The following is a 25,054-nucleotide window of genomic DNA, read 5'->3' as shown; positions in this document are numbered from 1 at the left end:
TTCTTGCTGGAGAATTGTTTAAAATTTGCTTCATTTTTGCTTGAAAGACCAATTAGCTGATTTTTGGTCACAAGGTGGGGCTATTTTCTAACTTAACTGTGAAAGACTTTGCCATGGAAAAGTCTGAAAATGCAAAAATAATTTCATGTTTCTGCTCCTGTTTCTTATGTGTTTTCCCTTTTTGTTAAAAGAGGTCTGTGATTAATAAATTATGTTCAATAATCAGAAATATTCTTTGAGAGAATAACCGTATGATAGAATTAACACTATACTGCTTTAGGTATTTTAAATGTTAAGAGTCTTTTATTTCCTAATTAGCTTTCTAGTCGTAATTGGGAACAAAAACTAAGCAGGGGTGTGTGTGTGTGTGTGTGTGTGTGTGTGTGTGTGTGTGTTTATTTACAAGTATGTGTATTACACAAGACATATATCCTGGCATCTTAAATACCTCTATATGATTTATTCTGATGATGTCCTCAAGATGGACTGAGCATCTGGTTAAAAATGATACTAATTCCTTAAAACCACGCAACTTGAAACTTTTCTAGAAATGACATCACCCCGTAGCACAGAGGTCAAGGTATAAACCCCTGGCATGGCACACAAGGCTACATCTGCCTTCTGCTTTCCTTTCAAACTAATCTCCCAGCAGCCCAATAGTTTCCCTAGGAACTAATGACACAGATTCATCTAAGGCTCCTAAAGCTGACTCAGCTTGTTGCCTACACAGGCTCCCTTCCCCCTCCCTGCCCCATGGCTATGGTAGAGGCAAATCCCAGCTCCAGCCCAAGAGCCACTGTTGGTCTCATTTCCCACATCAGAGGTTGGTATAGTTAGGGACAGCAGTGAAATCTGGGCCCATGAGACTAAAGGGGAGTCTACTGGGAAGTTCCTAAGGAAGATTTCCATATTGAGGAAGAGAGCATTTCTTTTTCATTTGACCGGTGTTGTGCCTAGACATAGTGCCTGGAACTGCTTTGGCCGTTAGATGACCAGGAGGAGAACCAGCCCGTGGGGAAGGCCAATACGCCAAGGACGGCGAAGCAGAAAGATGAGAAGGATCCGTGTTTCCAATGGTGGGTTCTGCTCCTAAATTAACCAATTCTGCTGTCACTCTTCCTCTGGGTTTCTTGTTTGAGTTAAGACATTTTCTTACTTTTTTAGGCCATGATGAGTTTGTTTTCTGTAGCTATCAGCCAAGAGCATTCTGACAGCTCCCCTAACAAGTGAGATACACTTTTTATGTCTTCATGCTTTTTCCTGAAATACAAGGCAGGATCCTTGTTAGACTAAGGCACCCCATCCATGTTTCAGGGCCAAGTTCAAATTTTGCTTCCTCTATGGAGCTTTCCCTGCCACAGAGAAGCAGAATTAGTTACTTTCTTGTCTAGCTTCAATTCTATTGCAACTTATCACAATTCACATCTTTCCTTTTCACTGGAGTGTGAAATACTATACACATTTTATAAGAGTGGGAATCAGTTATTATATCTCCAGTGCCTGCCATGCTGCCTGACCCATAAAGGGTGCTTCATAGATGTTTTGTTTTTTTTTTTTATGACAGACTCTGGCTCTGTTACCAGGCTGGAGTGCAGTGGCACAATCATAGCCCACTGCAGGCTCAGACTCCTGGGGAGCTCAAGCAATTATCCTGCGTAGCTCAAGCAATTCTCCTGCCTCAGTCTCGAGTAGCTAGGACTACAGGTGTGCACCACCACATCCAGATATTTTATTTTTTGTAGAGACAGGGACTTGCTATGTTTTCCAGTCTGGTCTTGAACTCCTGGTCTCAAGCAATCCTCCCACCTTGGCCTCCTTAAGTGTTGGAATTATGGGAGTGAGTCACTGTGACTGGCCAGATATTTCTTATTCACGTCTGCATCTCTAATAATTAGCATTCTTCTGAAGACATAATAGGAGATTAATAAATGCATGTTAAATCAGGCAGTAGTATGTTTTGGTAGTCCTTTATGATGAAGGTGACATAGTTGTGAGATATGATGGGGACAAGGGATGCCATTAAGACAATGGACATATTCTTGTGGTGCTAAGAGATTGGACTATGTCCTCTATTTCAACTGCTAAACTTTCCCCCAGGGAGTCATTTGTGCTATACTTTTGGCCCTAAGGAGAGAGCTGCCATTAAACTAGCCATTCAAAAAAGAATTACTTTAAACATAAAATATTTAATTTAAAATATATTATAAATGATATACTTCCCATTAGTCCTAGTGGCTAAAAACTATCCGGCCTAATTAGGTCTCACCAGGGCTTAGGAGTTACCAGAGTTTGGACTGTCAAGTTCCAGATTCAACTCAACAAAATTCACCAATATTTATATTCCTGCTATGTGTCAGGCACCATATTAGTGCTGGGAATCTGGGAATATGAAGTCCTCAGGCAGTTAACAGGTTAATGGAAGAAGTAGATACAGTCAGCTCTTTGTGGGTTCTGTATCCATGGATTAAACCAACCACAGATCAAAAATATTTGGGAAAAGTATTGCAACTGTAATGAACATGTACAGACTTTTTTTCTTGTCATTATTCCCTAGACAATATAGTGAAACAGTTATTTACATACCGTTTACATTGTTTTTGGTATTATAAGTAATCTGGAGGTGATTTAGAGTATACAACAGGATGTACATAGGTTATACACAAAGGCTGTACCATTTTATATCAGGGACTTGAGCAGCCATTAACTGGTATCCAAGGGAGATCTTGGAATCAGTCCTCCATGGATATCAAGGGGCCGCTTGACATAAATAAATACATAATATCTAAAACTGAACAAGTACAAAAAGCTTGGGAAATACAGCTGAGGAACAATGGATTCTGCCCAGGGGCAATGGAAATATCCTCACTTGTATTTCTTTAATGTTTCCTCTTAATCCAAGGAAGGTTTCTTCCTATAATTTGAGTCCTAAATTTGCCCATGCAAAAGTTATCATGTGACCACTTTCAAAAGCAAAAGTAGAGGTGTTAAGATTTCTAAATTTTAACTTAAGCATTTATCCTTCTTATAAATATTCTATCATTTGTTTCTTTACATTTCCAACCCCTCTCAAAGACAGTATCTGAACTGATAATCAGCTTAGATTTGCATCTTTGGAAAATGCAGTTCTGGTAACTGTTTTCATTTTGTGTAAGCCGAAAAGGCTAAAGCAGTGAAATCATATCACAAAAATAAGCACAGTACACTTTAGTATGGTACTACTAAGGGCTACAACTTCATCACTCTAACAAGATTATCTCCTTTCTCTGACTTCATTGTCTATTCATTTGATCACTGACTTAAAGCAATTTGAAATTGCTAACTGCTACTTATACTTTATCCCTCAACCGAAGGGCAGAAGCCATGTTTTACTTTATGTTCCCTGCTAGCAGAAAACTGGGCAAATATTAGGCCTTGGTGAGTGACAGATGCCACATATAGAAAGAGAGCTGGGCTGTGAGTTAGAACACTCGCCTTCATTTCCTCACATGCTTTTGATTAGTTGTATGACCTTGGGCAGGTCATCTTGCCTCTCTAAGCCCATTTCTGCATCTATAAAATAGGAGTGTAACACTCACCTAGTGAGGGTCATTGAGAGCAGCACTAACAGGATGATGCATGTGAAAACAAAACATTGCAAAACATGAGATATATTGTCATACTGGTAAATTCTTACTGAATTGAATATTTTATTTATGTCTCTTGTGGGGATGGAAAAAGGCCCAAAACTACTATAAATGTCAGGGGTTATTTATATTTGAAGTGAACAGAACAAATTGCTTTGATTTCTGAGAGGTTATTGCTAATTTCCTTAATGTTAAAAATGTAAACTTGCCCCAGGTGCGGTGGCTCACACCTGTAATCCCAGCACTTTGGTAGGCCGAGGCGGAAAGATCACCTGAGCTTAGGAGTTTAAGACCAGCCTGGCCAACATGGTGAAACCCCATCTCTACTAAAAATACAAAAAATCAATCGGACATGTTGGCCGTCGCCTGTAATCCCAGCTTCTCAGGAGGCTGAGGCTGCAGAATTGCCTGAACCCAGGAGGTGGAGGTTGCAGTGAGCCCAGATCGTGCCATTGCACTCCAGCCTGGGCGATAAGAACAAAACTTCGTTTCAAAAAAACAAAACAAAACAAAATATAAACTCATTCAGTGTTAGAAAACCTATTTCAGTCCTATAATATTTTATATACTATGATTATTCCTATTTTTATTAACAATTCCAACTTAAACCCCTAGTTTGTAAGTAATGGTACATTAGGAATAAAATCAATGATGCACTAGAATTGTATAGAAACGACTCAAGCACAAATTACATCAGATATGTTCTAAAGCCTCAATTAACATAAATAAACACTCTAACTCTCATTAAAAAGCATCTCAGAGACACTTATCTTTGTGTACGTGATTGGAATTTAATAATAGCAAACAAAAGAGTATGAATTTGAAGAACAAGAAAAGAAATTTCACATCATATTCTTTAAAGAGTTCCGTAGGCATAAACAGAGTAACTTTGAGACGTTATGTTACTCTGGAATTAAATGTACAATAGAAATAAGAATGAATTGTATTAGCATAAGAATAAAAAGTTAGTCTGAAAGGTCATCTTGCAAGATCAGGTTTTTATGTGTCGTGGGGAAGAGGCAATGTTCTGAAAATCCACTGGGAGAAGGAAATTCATAAATATTAATAAATTAAAACATTATACATAATAAAATATTCAGCAGCATGTGAGTTTGGATGCTTTTTATTGTCACAATATATGGTTGATATTTGGAGAAAGTATCTTATTATAAACTAGAAACATGCATATTTATTTACACAGATCATATTCTGGAAAACTTCATTCTTGAGCTTTTCTGAAACTTGAGGTATCACAAGTTCTGAAACTTATGAAATTACAAGCAAGGTTTTTTCTTTTTGATTATATGTATTCTAACCAGCAAGACCCTCATCATGTCTTACCTAGTTATTGCATTAGTAGTTCTCTTTACAGGTCTCTTGTCTCAAGGTGTGATGAAGAAGTTGAGTTCTTGCCAATGGAATGCCAGTAGAAGTTACGTGTAACACTTCAGGATTATTCACTCACAGGGAGGGTGTGCCATTCTTTTTCCCCTTTGCCCTCCCTACTTGCTGGAATGTGTTTTTGTTTGTTTATTTGTTTGCTTGTTTTTAAGATGGAGTCTTACTCTGTTGCCCAGGCTGGAGTGCAGTGGCGCTATCTTTGCTCATTACAACCTCTGCCTCCCAGGTTCAACCGATTCTCCTGCCTCAGCCTTCGGAGTAGCTGGGCCTACAGGCACATGCCACCACACCCGGCTAATTTTTTGTATTTTTAGTAGAGATGAGGTTTCGCTGTGTTAGCCAGGATGGTCTCAATTTTGTGACCTCGTGATCCACCCACCTTGGCCTCCCAAAGTGCTGGGATTACAGGTGTGAGCCACCGTGCCTGGCTTGGAATGTGTTTTTACCAAAATGGTGGGGAGCCATACTGGACCATGCAGATGAAGTCAGCTCTCTGTGGATGGATAAGCATGACATCCATCTGTATGGATAGAACTATGACAGAGGGACACTACGAAGATTTCCTATCAGTCCCATTCTCCTCATGCCCAGACTATTATAAGATAAAAATACATTTCCATGTTGTTTAAGCCCTCTTTATTTTTTGTCTCTGTTACAGCAGCCAAACCTCTAACTTAAATTATGCATGAAATTTATTGTGATTAATTCTTTTCATATATATATTTCCCCTAGAAGATGAAGTCCTTGAGGATTATGACTTCATCTTATTCATCTTTGTACCACCAGTGTACTTATCCAATAGAAGTACTCAGTAAATGCTTGTTAAAAAAAAAATAAGTAAACAGATACAGGTCCTAGTAGAAATGATCTTCCATTGCTACTGGACAGTTGCCCTAGTGGTAGAGTCAAATGAAAATGATAAGATTCAAAGCTGACTAAGGATCTCATCAAGTGAGAGGGGGTGGCTAATGAGCCACCACACTGAGAAATATGAGAAGATATTCTGATGAGAGATGACACGAGTCAGAAAGGCTTGCCTGTTCTGAAGGTTTAGGATGTAAATCATCTTTACAACTGATCATCAGAGGGTCGTTTTGTTCTTTTTCTTTTCTTTTCTTTCTTTTTTTTTTTTTTTTCTTTTCTTTTCTTTTTTTTTTTTTTTTTTTTTTTTTTTTTTTTTTTTCAGATGGAGTCTCTGTCTGTTGCCCAGGCTGGAGTGCAGTGGCAGGATCTCGGCTCACTGCAAGCTCCGCCTCCCGGGTTCACGCCATTCTCCTGCCTCAGCCTCCCGAGTAGCTGGGACTACAGGCGCCCGCCGCCACGTCCGGCTAATTTTTTTTTTTTTTGTATTTTTAGTAGAGACGGGGTTTCACCATGTTAGCCAGGATGGTCTCGATCTTCTGACCTCGTGATTCGCCCGTCTCAGCCTCCCAAAGTGCTGGGATTACAGGTGTGAGCCACCGCGCCTGGCCCATCAGAAATATTCTTCAGGCAAAAAACCAGTGTTTATAAAGTGCTTAATTTAATAAAAAGGAATAGGGCTGGGCGCGTTGGCTCCCGCCTGTAATCCCAGAACTTTGGGATGCCGAGGCGGGCGGACCACCATGCCAGGAGATGGAGAACATCCTGGCTAACACGGTGAAACCCCGTCTCTACTAAAAATACAAAAAATTAGCCAGGCGTGGGTGGGGGCGGGGGGCACCTGTAGTCCCAGCTACTCGGGAGGCTGAGGCAGGAGAATCACTTGAAACTGGGAGGTGGAGTTTGCAGTGAGTGGACATCACAGTCACTGCACTCCAGCCTGGGCGACAGAGTGAGACTCTGTCTCAAAATAAATAAAGAAATAAAATAAAATAAAAAGAGGAATAAGACAATTGTTTCTGCCAGAGGTAGCTGATTTGTGGCAGAGAGGCTCCAGCAATATGTGGTAGCCAGAAATCATGGGAGCCCCAAGGTGTAACCTGCCTGACTTTGGTTTTTGAAGCTTTTGTGTCTTCATGGCTAGAACCACACCACTTGCCTCAACAGGTTCAATTCTGGCCCAGACTCAGAAAACTCTGAGGAACTCTGTGAAGTTGTGCATACCACTTCAGGATTATTCCTTTAAAGGGAGGGTGTACCACTCTTTTTCCCCTTTGCCCTCCCCACTTGCTGGAATGTTACCAAAATGGTAGGGAGTCACATTGGATCATGTGGATGAAGTCAACTCTCAGAAAACCCTGGGGAGCTCTGTGTGCACCTAATTCTAGGAACTTGGCTCTGGCTTTGTTTCTTATGACAACCCCTGTCTTGACATATTGACTAAGCTTGGGGAGTTCATCTTTCTCTAAGCTTAATCACATTTCCTTGAAGCTGGGGTTTGACCACATATCCTTGAGCCCCAACTCCTATGGCATGTTCTTGAAAGATACCTTTTCTCAACAAAGTTATCGTCGAGAATGAGTGGGAAGAAATGTTGGAAATTTGAAGAGAGAGAAGGTACAAGACAATTTTCCATAAGAACAAGAGTGAACTGACTAGGGAAAAGGGATACATGGAAAGTACTGAAGTCCACTTGAAGTGTTTGATCACTAACTTTGGGTAAGCCAGTCATACTGTTTCAGTTCTCAGGCTCAAACACAGAGTAGGTAAAGAGTTGTACTCATCAGCCAGAGGGTTTTCTTAGGTGAAAGAAAGACAAAGAGTTGAGGATATCTGGTGAATGATCCAAGGAAATGATCATATTGATGAACCACGAACCCTAAGGCAAGTACTGAGGAAAGTGTGGTTAGGCAAAAGGGAGTAGAGTCAATGGCTGGAGAGTTAGTGGATGGAAGGTCAACAAATGGATTTTTGTTTTTTGTTTGTTTGTTTTTTGAGACAGAGTCTCACTCTGTCACCCAGGCTAGAGTGCAGTGGCACGATCTTGGCTCACTGCTGCTTCCACCTCCTGGGTTCAAGCAATTCTCCTGCCTCAGCCTCCCAAGTAGCTAGGATTACAGGCGCCTGCCACCACGCTGGGCTAATATTTTGTATTTTTAATAGAGACAGGGTTTCACTATGTTGGCCAAGCTGGTCTTGAACTCCTGACCTCGTGATCCACCCACCTCAGCCTCCCAAAGTGCTGGGATCACAAGTGTGAGCCACCGCACCCGGCAATGGACATTGTTTTGGAACAAAGAATCCCTAGAGTCAGGGTACCGGAAGGTGGCAAGCTGGAAAGTTAGAGGGTAATATCAGAGCGAACGGATACTTGGGACTGATATTTTGTTACTGGGATTAACAGGGTCTAGGTCTGGCATAGAATTGGTAATATCTACCTCAAAGTGCTACAACGAGCAAACAATATTTTTCGTGTAGCAGAATATCAGCCATGGAGATGGCCCACTCAGATCACCCTTAAAGACAGCCCACAGTAGGCAGTATGGCTGGCTGATAGCTTCCAGATGCCACCCTGTGAGTGCTGAGGACACACTTTGACCAGTCTTGTCTCAACTGGTGACTGAGCATAGTGGGTGTGTTAGTGCTGGTGCATTCAGTGGGCAGCTCAGACTAGGTCCCTCTTCAATGGCCTAGCTGAGACTTTCTCAGGACTGTGCTGTGATCTGATCTGATGCTCTTCATGCCCAATCATGCCTTCCTGCTCCCCCTTCACAGGTGTCAGATCAGCATGGTGGTGTAGAGTCTCCTGGACTCCCCCTGCTTCCTCCCCCTTTATTCTTCAGAGGCATTTCCCCCAATTAACTTCTGACACATTTAGTCCCATGTTGATATCTGCTTCCTGTAGGACCCAAAGCTCACACAAACACTGAGAATACAGCCAGACACACAGTAGGTGCTGAATAATTGTTACCTTTCTGGTGCTATAATTAATAGATCCAAACATTATGCATATATGACCCTCACCTTTTTTTTTTTTTTGGACAAGGTCTTACTCCGTCACCCAGGCCGGAGTACAGTGGCACAATCTCAGCTCACTGCAACCTCCACCTCCTGGGCTCCAGTGACCTTCCCACCTCAGCCTCTCAACTCGCTGGGATTACAGACCCGTGCCACCATGCCCAGCTAATTTTTTAAATTTTTTTGTAAAGATGGGGTGTCGCTCTGTGGCCCAGGCTGGTCTCAAGTTCCTGAGCTCAAGCAATCTTCCTGCCTTGGCCTCCTGAAGTGCTGGGATTATAGGTGTGAGCCAGCATGCTCAGCCTTATACATGCCTTTCTATAAGCATAATTTTCCTCTTAGTAGTCTTGTAAACTTTTTGGAAAACTATTTTTCCCCTTTTAGCTGACCCACAGTGGAAGGGATTTTCCCTACCTCAGGCTGGGGAAGGAATCTGGTACTAACCCAGTGGCCATCATGGAAATGGCAGCATCTGACTTGGCTCAGGACTCAGGAGATCTGATGGAGCCAGATGAAGATTTTTTTTTTTTTTTTAAGGAAGCTGAGCATCCAGGAGAGAAAAAGAGACAGGGAAAGAAAGATAGTAACAACCACTGGATAATTCTCCTGCAGATGCCCTCTCATTAAAACATTTTCATTCATATGGCAGACATTGCACCCCTCTTTTTCATTGTCTGGCAACTGAATCAACTTTAAATGACTCATCTTTGAGGAGGAGGAGGAGAGAGAACACAACAGAATTTCCATATCCAAACTGTCTTTTTCCTTTTCTTACACTCAAATGCAAAAGAGATATCTGTTCCCCAAATTAACTACAATAGGCAAGGTTTAGAAGAATGTTTAACCAACTTTTTGTTGGTTACTTGTCAGCTTTGGACATTAACAACTCTGATATTCAGGGAAACAACCATCTGGAAAGTAAATAAACAGACCAGTTTTATAGCTCTGGACACACCTTCATTCATTTTTTTCATTTGTTCCACAGAATTCTGTTGAGCACCCACTCTGAGCCAGGCACGTGCTAGGTGCCTGGGATAAAACACTGACTCAAAAAGAAGAAAACCCTGTCTTATTAAGTTTTTATTATCAAACTTCAGGCAAGACTGCAGAATAAATATTAAAGTTAAACATGATTTCAAAGAGATCAAATTGGTTATGAGGTCTATTTCAACAGCTTTAAAAAAATGGGACATGCAGCTAATAAGTAGCGGAGCCCATATTCAATCCAGATTCCACAGTCAGTATCCTTAATCACCACTGTCTCCATGAATAAACCAAACACACATTTGCTAGAGTAGAGAGAGTAGAGACCTATCAGTAAAATGCATAAATTTTGTCATGAGTCATCATTCCTTTTTATTTTATTAGTTTTGTAAGAATTAGATTTTACTGATGGATTTTCTTTTCTTTTCTTTTTATTTTTTTATTTTTTATTTTTTGTTTTTGAGACGGAGTCTTGCTCTGTCCCCCAGGCTGGAGTACCGTGGTGCAATCTCGGCTCACTGTAAGCTCCACCTCCCAGGTTCACGCCATTCTCCTGCCTCAGCCTCCTGAGTAGCTGGGACTACAGGCGCCCGCCACCATGCCCGGCTAATTTTTTGTATTTTTAGTAGAGACTGGGTTTCACTGTTTTAGCCAGGATGGTCTCAATCTCCTGACCTCGTGATCCACCCGCCTTGGCCTCCCAAAGTGGTGAGATTACAGGCGTGAGCCACCGTGCTCGGCTGACTGGGATTTTCTTAAAGGGAGCAGTGCCACAGTCCATGGAAGCCAGAATCAAATAAATGACAAAGCTAAGCTGCTGAGGCCTTGCCCATCACAGGTTGAAGCCACTATAATTTTCTGCATAAAGAGAGAACCACCAGTGTATGTTCAATAGTCTAAAACAACAATTATATCCATACATGTGAAAATTCAGCCTGTCCTTTAATTCTTTCCTAAGTTGAACTGTCAGTTATTGATTGTGGCTTTAAAATCAGGATACTTCAGTAGCTGGCCTAGTGACTAGCTAAACCACCCATCAGGAAAATTGAATTAGTTAAGAGAAGAAAAGCAGTAAGACTTGTAGAACTGAATGGTGCCTTGGAGGTTACCTGATTCAACCTTTTCCCCTTAGCCTGGACAAACACACACACACACACACACACACAGAGAGAGAGAGAGAGAGAGACAGACAGACAGATAGACAGACACACACACACACAATCAGTCCAGGACCAAAATCCATGTTTCTTGACAACATAATGTCTTTCGAAAGTTGATAAGCCGCAAAGATATATCTCCCAGATCCTTTCTCTTCTCTCCATTTCTCCTGACAGGAAGCGTCACATCTTTGAGACTTCTTGCCTCCTAAGAGGTGACTTCTGTACTGGCTTACCCTAACACTGCTAGAAAATTTGTAAAGCTTGATTTTGACATTTTCCCTCCTCTGCTCAAAAATCTTCCATGTCTCCTGTTACTTGGGAAATAACAAAATAATTATCCCAGCATCCAAGGCCCTCAATCATCTGATTCTGTCTTTTTTTCCTCTCTATTTCCCTTTAATGTAACCCTTAATCCAGTCAGCTCAGCTACTCACCCTTCTTTGTGTGCATTCCCTGAGCTTTCTTGCCTCTTTCTCTTTGCTCCTGCTGGTCCTTCTCTCCTGCACCTTGGGTATCCAAATCAAATCTCATTCAAGTCCCAACTCAAATGCTAATAAAACTTTTTTGGAGCTCTGTCAACTAGGAGTCACCATCTCTCTGTTTTTCTCTTCCATATTTTATCATAATCATGGACAGTTAATCTCTTCCCATTAGACTGTAAGCTTCTTAGGGGAAAGAACATGCTTGATTTCTCTCTTCACTGCCACCATAGTACCTTGCCCTTAAATATTTGATAGACTAGTAAATCAATGAATATATTAAGAATAATACATCTTTTTAAAGTGTGTGGTTTTAAAATCTACCAATGATGCTAGTTACACTTTTTGTTTTTAACTAGGAAAAAACACAATGACTATGGAAATATGTCATTAAAATTAAAAATAAGTTTCCTTGTAAAAAATTATTTCACTTATAATACAGATGCAGAACTGCCTGAAAACTTTCCCTCTAATCTCTAACCTAAAATATTGGTTTTAAAAGTCTTTAAATTTGCTTTGGTTAATAATAAGACGATAATACTTTAGAAAGAAATGATCTTGAGAAGTCATCTCATTCATTCTCCACTCCCAACCCATATATGAAATCTCTCGGGAAAATAAGAACTCATCCTGTCTTAAGGATCTTCTAAGATAAATTGCACAGAATTCCTGGTAATTCATCTCAATGTCTCTTGAGCTTCCCTGTCACAGTGTTACTCCACAATAAGTTAAACACTGAGTAACTTGTGCTATTATCTCAACTCTTGAGAGTTAGTATAGCACAGTGGTTAAGACACAAAACTTCTTTTTTTTGAGACCGAGTCTCACTCTGTTGCCCAGGCTGGAGTGCGGTGGTGCGATCTTGACTCACTGCAACCTCCATCTCCCGGGTTCAAGCAATTCTCCTGCCTCAGCCTCCTGAGTAACTGGGATTACAGTGCTACCACGCCCAGCTAATTTTTTATATTTTTAGTAGAGATGGGGTTTCACTGTGTTGGCCAGGCTGGTATTAAACTCCTGATCTCAAGTGAGCTACCCACCTCTGACTCCCAAAGTTCTGAGATTATAGGCATGAGCCACTGCGCCCATCTGACACAAAGCTTCTGAAATCAGACTTCCTCTCTGTCATTGGGAAAGTTATTTAATCTTTCTTTGTCTCAGATTTTTCATCTGCAAAATGGGAATGATAATAGTATTTATTCATAGAATATTTGAGAAGATTAGATGAAATCATATATGTATTTAGAAAAGTGTCTGAAACCGACCATGTGTGGTGGCTCATGCCTTTAATCCTAACACTTTGGGAGGCCGAGGTAGGTGGATCACTTGAGGCCAGGAGTCCAAGACCAGCCTGGCCAACATGGTGAAACCCTGTCTCTACTAAAAATATAAAAATCAGCTGGGTGTGATGGCGTGCACCTGTAGTCCCAGCTACTTGGGAAGCTGAGGCACAAAAAAATCACTTGAACCCAGGAAGGAGAAATTGTGGTGAGCCAAGATCACGCCACTGCACTCCAGCCTAAGCAACAGAGCAAGATTCTGTCTCCAAAAAAAAAAAAAAAAAAAAAAAAAAAAAAGAAAGTTAACTTTGGTCGGGCATGGTAGCTCACACCTGTAATCTCAGCATTTTGGAAGGCCAAGTAAGGCTGATCATTTGAGACCAGGAGTTTGAGACCAACTTGGGAAACATGGAGAAACCCTGTCTCTACTAAAAATACCAAAATTAGCTGGGTGTGGTGGTACATACCTATAATCCCAGCTACTCGGGAGGCTGAGGCACAAGAATTGCTTGAACCTGGGAAACAGAGGCTGCAGTGAGCTCAGGTCACACCACTACACTCCGGCCTGGGCAAAGAGCAAGACTCTGTCTAAAAAAAAAAAAAAAAAAGAAAAAAGAAAAGAAAGAAAAGAGAAAGAAAGAAAAATAAAAGTATCTGAAACCTAGTAAATGACATATAAATGTTACTATTAAAATGTCTTCTTATTTTATTTTGATACAGATATAAAATAGCTGGATACTTAGTCTTACATACCTGAAGATTTTAAATAAATAATCTTTTTTTTTTTTTTGGCTGAAGAATCCCAGTTCCTTTGTGCTAGTTTTTAAAAATCAGATGAATTTTCCAATCTTTACAAAAGTCTTCCTTTGGCTCTTCATCTTAGTGCGGTAAAGGGGTAGTTTTGCTACTTTGCTATTACAACAGAGATATTTGAACCAAGCCTCTAGAAGTCTTATCTATTTAACATGTATCTTTTTAGAGTCATTCTTCATGCTAGGCACAACAGGCATATAACATTGCGTAAGATGGGCAAGAGCCCCGCCTTCATGGAGCACACCAATTTTACTCATAGAAACAAACTCTTTTACCATTAGCCAAATCACTTACCACTATTTCGAATTCTTTCTTCCAATAGGTCAGAATGACCAGACGGAAGTTTCTTATTGAAAATCTCAGCTGAACGAAGGAACATAGCTTCAACCGCAGACCCTTTCAGCAAAGCAATCTGGTCTTCATGGTCCAAAGTTTGAAATCCTAGGTAATGATGATAATCAAATTAGTATCAAGGAGTAACAATATTTTATGATAACCATCATTGCCATTGATAAAACATTTTCATCAAGTGATTTTGTAGTTGTTTTACAATTGGGTAGTCTAGTTGAGTCCATTTGTACTCGCCAACAAAATAGAGGTTGTTATCTTCATTGAGCAGAATTTATTAAACAAGCTGGGCAAAGGGAGATGTCAAGTCCAAGCAGATACATATATTATGGCATAGATACACTGATTCAGATGAAGAAACCCTCAGAAACTAGATGCAGGCAGATTTTCTTTGAGCCATTCTGTTAGTCACACCTGATGTGACAGGGTCAACTCTGCAGATTGGAAGCATCTACAAGCCAGAAAAAACTTTATATGCACCCAGAATATTCAGCTAACTCATGAGTCTTTAGTCAAGCTAAAGAATGGGTAGTATTTCCCCAAAAAAAAGCCAATCAAAGTCAAATTGGTGTATCTGCTCTGAACTTAGTACTGCAACACACAGGGTAGGGGAAAATCAGAAAAATATGGTAAGAATTGCCAACCTGATGAAATATAACACTGCCTGGAAAATTCAAAGTCGTTATCCAGGCTTATATGGTACAGTCCCAACAGCTTCTCTGAACTCATTTTCTACTCCTTATTCCCCCTACTTTTTGTGTTCCAGCCACACTGACCCCCTGGCCCTGCTGTGAGCACACAAGCCTCTTTTTGCCTCAGAGATGAATGTTCTTCCCAGATATCCCCAAGCCCCGTGCCCCGCTCCCTCCTGCAATCAAGCCTCTGCTCCAGCATTCCCCAATCTAAAATACACTCCCCACCACTACTAGTATCTACCTTCTTTATTTTAATTTATAGAACTTATCACCACCTGACATGATATTATAGATTTATTTGCTTATTCATTAATTATCTGCCACCTCTACTGGAGTGTACATTTCTTGGAGGTAGAGGCTTTGTTTTTATTTTCTTTTGTATCTCTGTTTCCTGGCACATAACAGGTACCTAAGAATTATTTGTTGGATAATTGACGGATTGAATGAATGAATGAATGGGAAACAAAACACAAGCTCATGTGCATGCTGGCACATATACTCACATAAATAGAGATAACACCGTAAGGGTCTAAATGGCTTAGGAAGAACTAAATAGCAAAGGGAGTATAGAGGAGAGAACAACGCTAAAGACTGAGCCACCATCCTAGAGAATCTAAGAGCTTCTTTGAGAAAAGGGGCCATGCCTTACTGCTTTCAGGGACTCCAGCACCCTGGACAGTGCGTGGCACAGGGTGTGCTCAATGAATACTGAATGGAATGATTCAATTCAGTTTTTCACAAAATATCCCTTCAGTATTGGTACTATATCTCTACTATTACTACTTGTAATAATGCTATCTCTGTCATTATTGTCCATTTTTTTCCTTCTCAAGGGTCTTTTGCCTTTTATTTCCTTCCATATTTTAAATTTTTTCCTTCTGCTTTACTCATTGAACACACATAATTGTACTCACTCCCTCAGGAATTAAGCTAGGCACTGGGAATTAAGAGATGCTAAGATGTTACTATTGCTTTCAGATAAGCTACCTTCTTATGAATAAAGTTTTTATTTGTCTTCAATTATTTCTTGATTCAAGACCAAGTGACCATGTGAACTTACAAAATCTCTTCCCATAAATAACCAAAAACATCTCCCTTGTCTAGTTCTTTCCCCCACAGTTTTTACTTTTATGTCATCCAGTTTTTTATTGATACTGTCTTCCGTTTAATTAGCATATAGTAAATTAAGTTCCTCTTTCATTGTTAATAAAGAAATGACAGCATAGTAGTGTTTCAATGATAGTGAGAACTTTCTCCTCACACTTTATGAGTTTTATGTAGGCTTATGTCTATCTGTGACACATTTAATAAAATAATAGCATAATGATGGCAAAAAGAAGGCAAATTAACATGTTTAATTAACATCCTATATCAGAAGTCATCTTCTGTAATTTAATATTATAGTATTATGCTGCTATACAAGGTATTTATTACACTCTTCTAGACCATGGGATTTCAATACACCAATATTTTCATAAACATTGAAACAACTAAAATCCATTAGCTTAGATAGCATTGATGATGTGGCAAAAAGAATTTGAGGCTAGGATATAAGAAGACTCCCACATTCTAGTTTCTATACTGGCACCATCAGAATGAGTGTGGATAAGTTAAGTCCCTCTCCCTCACCTTACACATGCAACTGTTCCTCAAGCCCTATCAGTTTTTGAATCTCTCTTCTTTTTGTTTCTTCTTCTCTTCCCCACTGCTATTGCTTTATTTCAAGCCCTGTTGCCTGGACTTGTGCAGTAGCATACTACCTGATCTTCCCTGCCCCCAGGCCGTTTCCATTCAAATTCATCTTACATGAACCTGATTAAGTCATTTCTGTATAACAAAAACTTCATCATTTCCCTCTGTTACAAAAACCACCAAAATCTCTTTACTATCCAGGGGACACAGATTAAATTCCTTAGTTAGGCCTTCATCAGTCTGGTACCAACTTACCTTATTGTCTAACCTAGGAGCCCACCACAGACACTATGCTATTACCACACTGAATTTTCTCTCCCACCTCGAATAATCCTATTCTTGTATGCCTCAGTGTCTTTTAACAAGCAGATCTCTCGGCCAGGCATGGTGGCTCACTCCTGTAATCCCAGCACTTTGGTCAAGGCAGGCAGGACACTTGAGGTCAGGAGTTCGAATCCAGCCTGTCCAGTATGGTGAAATCCCATCTCTACTAAAAATACAAAAATTAGCTGGGCGTGGTGGCATGTGCCTGTAGTCCCAGCTACTCAGGAGGCTGAGGCAGGAGAATTGCTTCAACTAGGGAAGCAGAGGTTGCGGTGAGCCAAGATCATGCCATTGCACTCCAGCCTGGGCAATAGAGCGAGACTCCGTCTCAAACAAAACAAAACAAAAACAAAAAAACAAGCAGATCTCTCATCTTGGAATGCTGCTTCTTCTCCATGCCAACTGGAAAACTTCTTTTTCTTTTAGACTCAACTCAAATATGATCCTCCCTGAAGTCTCTCCATCTTTCCTAGACACAATTAGCAACCAGTTCCTCTCTGTTCAAACAGCACTTTGTATGTATGTGTATGTATGTGTATTTATTATTATTATTATTATCACCTTTGACCACTCTCCCTGAAGGTAACAGTCAGGCACTTAGTATAGAGTAGGTATCAACAACTGCTTCCTGAAGGAATAAATGGGTGAATGACAACCTTGCAAAGTTTCAATTTTTAATCTACTGATTTTGAAGAGTTATTATACATTATTTTAAATATCCTTTCTAGTTCTAATATCTTATGTCTATAGTAGTTAGACTTGTTAGTTTAAATCAGATATTAGATGATTTTCATTTTACAAAGAACAGACCTGCCTTTCTCAATGTCACAAGACTATTGCAGAGAATAGCAGTGAAGTAAGTACATGTGAAAATACTTGGCAAAGTAATACTGAAAATAGAGCTGATCTCACAGGAATGTTTTGAAAAATAAAACACCGTGTGTAAAACAGGTAATCTAATCTGTGAGCGCATATTTAAATTCTCAATAAATATTAACTTTGATTATTTAAAAAGTACCTGGTAGCTTTTTTGTGAATTCTACAAGAACTTGTACATGATTGGTTGCCATTTCCGTTAAAATGAGAAAATTTTCTTCTGCACTGAATTCTTCTTTTAACTAAATTTTAAGAAAAAAAAAAGATTAATAAGTAGATAAGAAAACGATAATATAAAACCTATTAGACTAAAGAAAAACTAGATTTAGATGATAAAATTTGAAAACTCATCTTACTGTTTCTCAGATCTTTGGAGGGCAATTATCAAGATAGATGGGAGACTTCTTACTCTTGAATTGTTTAATGTTGCTAAGAGTTTAAAAGTCTAACTTGAATTCTCAGCTCTAATCATTTCAAAGTAACATATTCACATATAAATTATACCTTCAAGGCAGTAAAATCTCCAGGAAATATTAACATTAAACCCACATATTTTCAGATATTATACATACAATTTTATTTGTTATTTCCTGAGGCATCTTCTGTTTGCTATATGAATCCATAATATAATGTAGAAGATTCTGTTGATCTGGGGTGAGTTCAGTTTTCTCCTACACTGGCAAGAAAATAAAAGGTGTTAGGGAAGTTGTGTATAAAGCTTTCTTTCTATATGGGCATTCATCTGGAGGGAACTAATAGCAGAAATTATTTTTTTTAAAAAGCCATAAATACAGCAGGAATTATGAGCTCTAATAGAGTGTATAATTTCTTTCTCTGGGTCCTCGGGCAGGCCATATCACATTTCACTGTATTTTCCCATCTATAAAATATGAATAACAAAATATTCCACTTGTGTATTTCTTAGGAATAAATGGTAGTCTGGATATGAAGACTAGTGAGCCCATTCATATTGAAGGTCACTGAAAGTTCAAGCTTTAATTATAACTAATGAAAGGTTCTCACATAGTATGACTACTATGAATACTACATTCATATGGTATTCAACATGAATTCCACTTGGAGAAATCATCTAAGAGTACTCATGTGGAGGAGGGATCAACAAACTGTGGTCCATGGACCAAATCCATTGGATTGTAACACAGCCACACTCATTTGTTTATGTGTTGTCTATGCTACTTTTGCACTAAAATGGTAGAGTTGAGTAGTTGTTGTAGATACTATGTGGGCAAAGCTCTTTAAAGAAAAATGTTTGTCAACCTCTAAAATAGAGAGTCAATAATCTGGACAATTCAGACCCCAAACATCTCCTTCTCCCTCTACAGCATCTTTTGAAGAGTGTGAATAATTATGTCAACTCTTTGCTTTCTTATACCAAAGTGTTACTGACGAAGCACTATGGCAAAATAATGCTTTCATATAAAATACTTTTTCTTAAATAAATATAAAATTATGGATTTATAAAACTAAATGTGGATAAAGTTTTGTCAATAATGAATAAATATTGAGAAGGGTATGGTTTGGACAATCGTAGCTTATTTGTTTTTCAGCTAATGGCAAAATAAAATTCCATCAAATGTCCTGTGCATTCTCACAATGTGTTTGTCTAAACATCTTGGATGATGTTCCCCTATTTTGTCTTGAGTTGCTCAATGGATTTCTTGAGAAATTTGTGACCTCAGTGTGTAGCACTTTTCTCTATGGGTCCACACATGTGTATTCACCCTGTTTTACTCATTTATAAGGATTAATCCATAGCCTCTATTGAGACCACATTCTTCCCAGTTTGAGCCTTTCTTCTCAAAAAGAGGGAAAAAATGGTCAATACTCAGTGGGAAAAAATCCATTTTATACACCAAATCATTCCTGCTGGCAAACACTAGGTAGTAGGACTGGAATGGAGTCAGAGAGAAGGAAAACTTTCACTTTTTAGTTTATGCACTGCTACTATTTGAATGTTTACATCAAAGTATGTATTAGGAATCCATTTTAATGAACAATTGGACTAGAAATTCAGCTGTGCCTGTGGCTTTAATTTGAAAGCCTCCTGGCCAGCTCACTATGTACCTAGAAACTCAGTTCCTGCCAGTCTTGGCAGACACCATTGCATATTATTACCCTGCATGACTTGGTTGTCGAGGTCACTTGTCGCAAGTCACGACCTTGACTATCTTCATTCATGGTCTGATCTGCATGCTGCTTCACATTTTTTCTCAGTCGCTTAGATTTACACTGAATTTCGGTTAACAAGCCTAAAATAAATAAGCATAGAGACTTCACCAATCACAGAAAGTACTGTTGGGTGTGTGGTCATAAAACCACTGATATGTACCTGGCCCAGAAGATCCCCTATGCAATGACACAGAACTAATGCTAGCCCTTTATGCGTTTTAAAAAGGGAAGGCCAAGGTTTGAGACTTAATCTTGAACAAGTAGTTTAACCTCTGTGAATCTCAGTTTCCTCGTTTGTAAAATGGGAATAATATCTACCTTATAGAGTTTTGTGTAGATTAAAAGCAATCAGATCATTTAAAAATGGGCTTTATATAAAGAACTTGTGATACGAAAGCATTGTACAAATGCAAGGGATTCAGTCAATGAAAAGGTGAATGACACTCTCCCTGTTCCTGCTCTAGGCGACCATGAAAATTGGTGTTTTAAAACATGCCATTAATATTAGTTTCAGCCATGTTTACATATTGTACCAGAAGAAGGATATTGAATTTCACGTTAAACATATATAAACTTATTGAGAAAAATAAATGTTAGCATCCTTTAGGGATATTTTTAAAATCCTGTTAATTTTGAGAACAGTGTCAATTCCCGAGAATATAGTTAAAAATAAAAATAATACAAGGTGACTTTAAAAATGTCTTTGAATGATCAATCAACCTCATTGATTTACACTTAAAGGGAGCTATTAAAAATAAGGTAAAACAATCTTCCCTTCATCCCATTTAACATCCTTACTCTTCTCTCAATGCCAATAAAACAAAGTTCCAGGAATTTCTTTGTACAGGTAATTTATTTTATAGAACCATGAAATATCTGCATCTGTTACTGGACGAGTTTGTGTTCGTAAATATTATAGATTGCTATATGTGGCTTCATGCAAAATGTCCTCAGAGCTCCAGCTGGAACAAGTTCATATCTAAGTGATGAGCAATATGAGCTGCGCAGTGTCAGAGTAAGTGTTTCCATTGTGAGACTGGATTCCAGCAGCAGCCCCTATTGCAGGCTCTCATTTCATGTATGCTAAGATGAGATTGTGATCAGCTGCTATAAAACTTTCATCCACCCAGAGCTGGATTATTTACACAGACCTATTTTCCCCCAACCGGCACGCATTATTTCCCTGGGTCCATCCCAGTTGCCTGTACAGTTTGGTAACAATAGAACTGGAGTCACCTTCTGAAGGCTTTTATTTCATGTGGCATTCCCTGCCTGAATGCTATCATCCCCTTGGTGACATTTGTTTGTCTATTTGTGTTTTGAGGAGAAACAGGACATATCTCAGAATCTGAGTGGTCTGTAGAATTTGCAGAATGAAAAATTAATTATGTTATATACTAGCATGCATTCCAATTTTTGATGAAGATTATAGTTCCTCACAAAGCCAGCAGTTTAATACAGTGTCTCCTTATCAGATAGAAGGACAAAATTATATTAAAACTGGGAGTAGTTAATTTCCGGTGTAAACCTATACAAATTGGTTCAAAGCTGCACTAAGACAGATTCTTAATAAAATGACTTGGTTTAAAACTCTATTTAGACAATTCAGAGGCAGTTATACCTTATAAAGCACTCTTATTTTTTTCCACAATAGTGAATTTGTATGCTAATTAAGCAATACATAATAAGTATATTAAAATCAAATTTAGAGGAAACTTTTAGACTGTCATTCATAGCTTATTAAAGCACGTTACTTGAATGGTATGCTAATGCCACTGGGCTCCATGTATAGTTCACTGCGACAAAGAACAACAACAACAAAAATAGACATTTCTTTTGGGTGACTAAAATGCTCTTTAGTTGACAGTTTGGACAATTTCAGTGGTTCATTACCCTTTTCAAGAACTTAGATGGCTTAGTAGGTTCCTTCTTTAATATGTGAAGTAGCACTGTCGTGATGAGTTACCTGACATCTGCCTCCTTAAGAGATTTTTAGTGAAATGTAATTGCTTGAAGTGAATACCTGTATACATACATTCAGCCAACATTCCCATCTCTTTGCATTTCCTTAGTCGACACTCTTGACACTTTCTTCTCATGTACATATCCATCACACAGTTGCCCCCGTTTTTACACTTGTACACGGCGTTTTTGGTGATGCTTCTCCTGAAGAAACCTGTGGGAGAAACACTGAAAAGTGTAAAAAGTCCTCTTACAGCTTCTCAGGAAAAACACAGGTATGGATTGAGAGATGCCAGGACATTTTCTCACAAACTGCTAAAGAGCACCCAGGCCACCCTTGAACACACCAGTGACAAATACTTTATATGACATTGTGTTGTCAAGAAGGCTGTTGTTTTTAATTTATCTTTCAGAAATAAAGACAAGTTTGAATTATAGCCTCTCTTAGGAAAAATGTGAATTTGTTTTCTAAGATAAATTACTTTCATAGATCTTTATTGGGGGACAATTCTATGCCACTGAGCACTAAGTGCCGAGGGTACAAAGGCAAACAATTCACCCCTGGGCTCCGAGAGTTTAAAGGTTGGCTGAGGACAAAGACACACAAACAACGAAACAAGTGGAATTACATGTTGTCTGGGCTCTAAACACTGCATGGCGGCAGAGCAAACACACAGACTCCTCAGTTTGGGATAAAGAGGTCAGGATAGGAAGTGAGCATTGAGCTAAGTTTTGGAAAGTGAGTTGCTGTTAACCAGGCATTCAGGGAGAAAATGGCATTCAAGGTTTCAATTCAGTACTTTATATGCCAGCCTGGCATAATAATAAAAATGCCAACCTTGAGCTAAAAGCAAACATCTCCCCCAAGAAGGCATAGCACAGCTGCAGCCTATTAACAGGTAAGATGCCTAGAGTGAAAAAGGGAGGTAACCGGCTTCAACTCTGCTGCTCCATTTCCCCACTTTCTGCTTTCTCCTCCATCTGACTAACCATAGTTCCTGACACTTTCAGAGTCAAGGAGGCAGTGTTGAATAGGGAGAGGACTGTGAGAGAGGTAAGAGAAGAAATGACAGGAAGGCAGTTACTGGACTAGTGTTGCTGTAAGCCGGTTTGTGTGTAGCAAGTTTTCAAAGTTGACTCTCCATTGGGTTGGGTTCTTTAGAGACTTCTCATCTTTGGGATACTTTCATCTGAACTTTGTTTTTTGTTTTTTGTTTTTTTTGAGACAGTGTCTCACTCTGTCACCCAGGCTAGAGTGCAGTGGCACAATCTCGGCTCATGCAGCCTCTGCCTTCCGGGTTCAAGCGAATCTCCTGTCTCACCCTCTGGAGCAGCTGGGATGAAAAGTGCCACTCACCATGCCCGACTAATTTTTGTATTTTTAGTAGAGATGGGGTTTCACCATGTTTGCCAGGCTGGTCTCAAACTCCTGACCTCAAATGATCTGCCCGCCTCAGCCTCCCAAAGTGCTGGGATTACAGGCATGAGCCACCACACCCAGCCTCATCTGAACTTTTTTGATGAGGGCAAATACATCTCTATTCTAGCCCATGGTATGTGTCTCCTTCAACATCTAGGAATTTGGCGATTCACTCCACGATTTTTACACTGAGGTCACTCCTTGTGGTTCTCTTGACATGGACCTAAGATAACCCCATAATGGCTTTCTCTGATCTAGCAATCTCTGTGGAGCAGAGAAATCTCTCCCACTTATCCAGGAGCAGTCAGCCACCCGGCTTCCTGCCTTTCAACTTCTCAAGTGAAAGTGAGACACAAAGTCCCCATGTCTATCAGCTTCAGGGGATACATGTCAACCTACTCAAGTAATCATCTTGAAGACTCTTTCATTGGGCTTGGAGCAATAGGACCTCTTCAGTATACATTTTGGGGACACAAGGGGACACCATTTTCCAATCCTCAAAAAGTTACTACACGTTCCAGTGGTGGCCCGAGGGACAGACACTCCCACTTCCAACATTCTCCTTTGTAGTAGGGATGTAAGATTCACACAGCACACTAGTCACATGCTCCAAAATCTTTACAAGACCTCTCTGTAATTTCCAACTCCTGATCTCTTCATTCTCTCAAAATAAGTGACATGTTTAACTAGTACTTGAATATCCACTGTGAAATTTCTGCCAGATGGGCTCACCTTGGAATGTAGCATCTAGTGTCTTCATGTCTCTATCAAAACTGAGAGGAGTCCTTCTTATTTTAACAGACTGTTGGAATAATATCTAACATTTATTAAGCACTTAGTAGCTATTGTTTGAACAACTTTACCTCCATTTACTGATTTAAATGGAGGGTTTAAAACAGGGTGTTATGATTTAATTGTCATATCAATTTTATGATGAAGATAGTATTATTTGTCCCCATATCATAGATGAAGAAAAAAGGTACAGAGAGTTTAAGTACCTTGGCCATGATCACATGGTTAGTAGTTGGCTAGGAAGGTTCAAACCCAGGCAGTCATGCACTAAAGCCTGTACTCTTAACCACTGTCTTGCAATTACCACCCTTGGGTCATAAGAGAGTAAAATAATTTACTGTTAAGTAAAAACTATCTGAAAGCTGCATTCTCTGACCTGGGAAATACCAAGATGAATAAGACATTTCTTGTCTTCAGAGTTGCATACTTAGTTGGAATAAACAGAAGTAAATTTACAGCATAATACAAAATATGAGTAATAAGATAGCTAAACAAGGAATAAATTATTGAAATGTAGAAGCAGGTCCACACCATATGCTTGTAAAGATTGTGCCACGTTTAAGGAGGAGAGGCAGCAATTACATTGCACCCATGTAGAGCTGCATATTTCTTATGACAATTTTCCAGCAGAAGGCACTTAAAAATTGTTCTAACAAGGTAAGTATAATATGACGATTTCCTAACTGCTAGAAGTCAAGTGCCTCGAAGAAAAGGCATTGTATAGACTGGGAGTGATCCTGATTAATTAAGAGTAGCCAGAATCAGGGAGAGGTCCATGAAGGAAATAGAATTTGATTTGGGCCTTGAAGAATAAGTAAGGTTTTAGAAACATGGACCATGAGGGAGGAAAGACATTCAGAAAAATGAACAAACAGGGTGTTATGAAAATTCCAAGAAAGGGTGGATACTCCGTCTTGGTAGCAGTAGGGTAGAGTATGGAGAGAATTAGTGGGAGACGGGTAAGCACTTGTAGTAGGAACAGAATCTGATGAAGTGTCCTTGAATACCAAGCAAAGGAGTTGAGTCTTTACCATGTTGAAAGAGGAAAGCCATTAAAGGCTTTGACAGGGGAGAGTATGACCTAACCTGTATGTTGGGAAGCTCCTTAGAGCAAGGTAAAGAAAGGTGAAATGGGT

General features: G+C 39.4%; 1 protein-coding gene across 7 annotated transcripts in view; it reads right to left on the bottom strand.

Annotated features, from left to right (window-relative positions):
- The window catches only part of NR1H4 (nuclear receptor subfamily 1 group H member 4), an 85,553-nt gene that overhangs the window by 8,593 nt on the left and 51,906 nt on the right, over positions 1–25,054 (bottom strand). For 4 of the 7 annotated variants that reach the window (XM_050746624.1, XM_050746627.1, XM_050746622.1 and 1 more), the window contains 5 exons: positions 21,768–21,920; positions 19,691–19,824; positions 18,127–18,225; positions 17,697–17,796; positions 13,914–14,060 (listed from right to left, as the gene is read on the bottom strand). In XM_050746624.1, the coding sequence (XP_050602581.1) occupies positions 13,914–14,060; positions 17,697–17,796; positions 18,127–18,225; positions 19,691–19,824; positions 21,768–21,920 (633 nt within the window). The remainder of the gene's footprint in view (positions 1–13,913; positions 14,061–17,696; positions 17,797–18,126; positions 18,226–19,690; positions 19,825–21,767; positions 21,921–25,054) is intronic. The other 3 variants (XM_050746628.1, XM_050746623.1, XM_050746626.1) reach the window with 1 other exon arrangement.

The sequence above is a fragment of the Macaca thibetana genome, chromosome 11 (genome assembly GCF_024542745.1).
Source record: "Macaca thibetana thibetana isolate TM-01 chromosome 11, ASM2454274v1, whole genome shotgun sequence".
In the NCBI taxonomy this organism is placed as follows: Eukaryota; Metazoa; Chordata; class Mammalia; order Primates; family Cercopithecidae; genus Macaca; species Macaca thibetana.
This window is presented reverse-complemented; position numbering and strand designations above follow the sequence as displayed.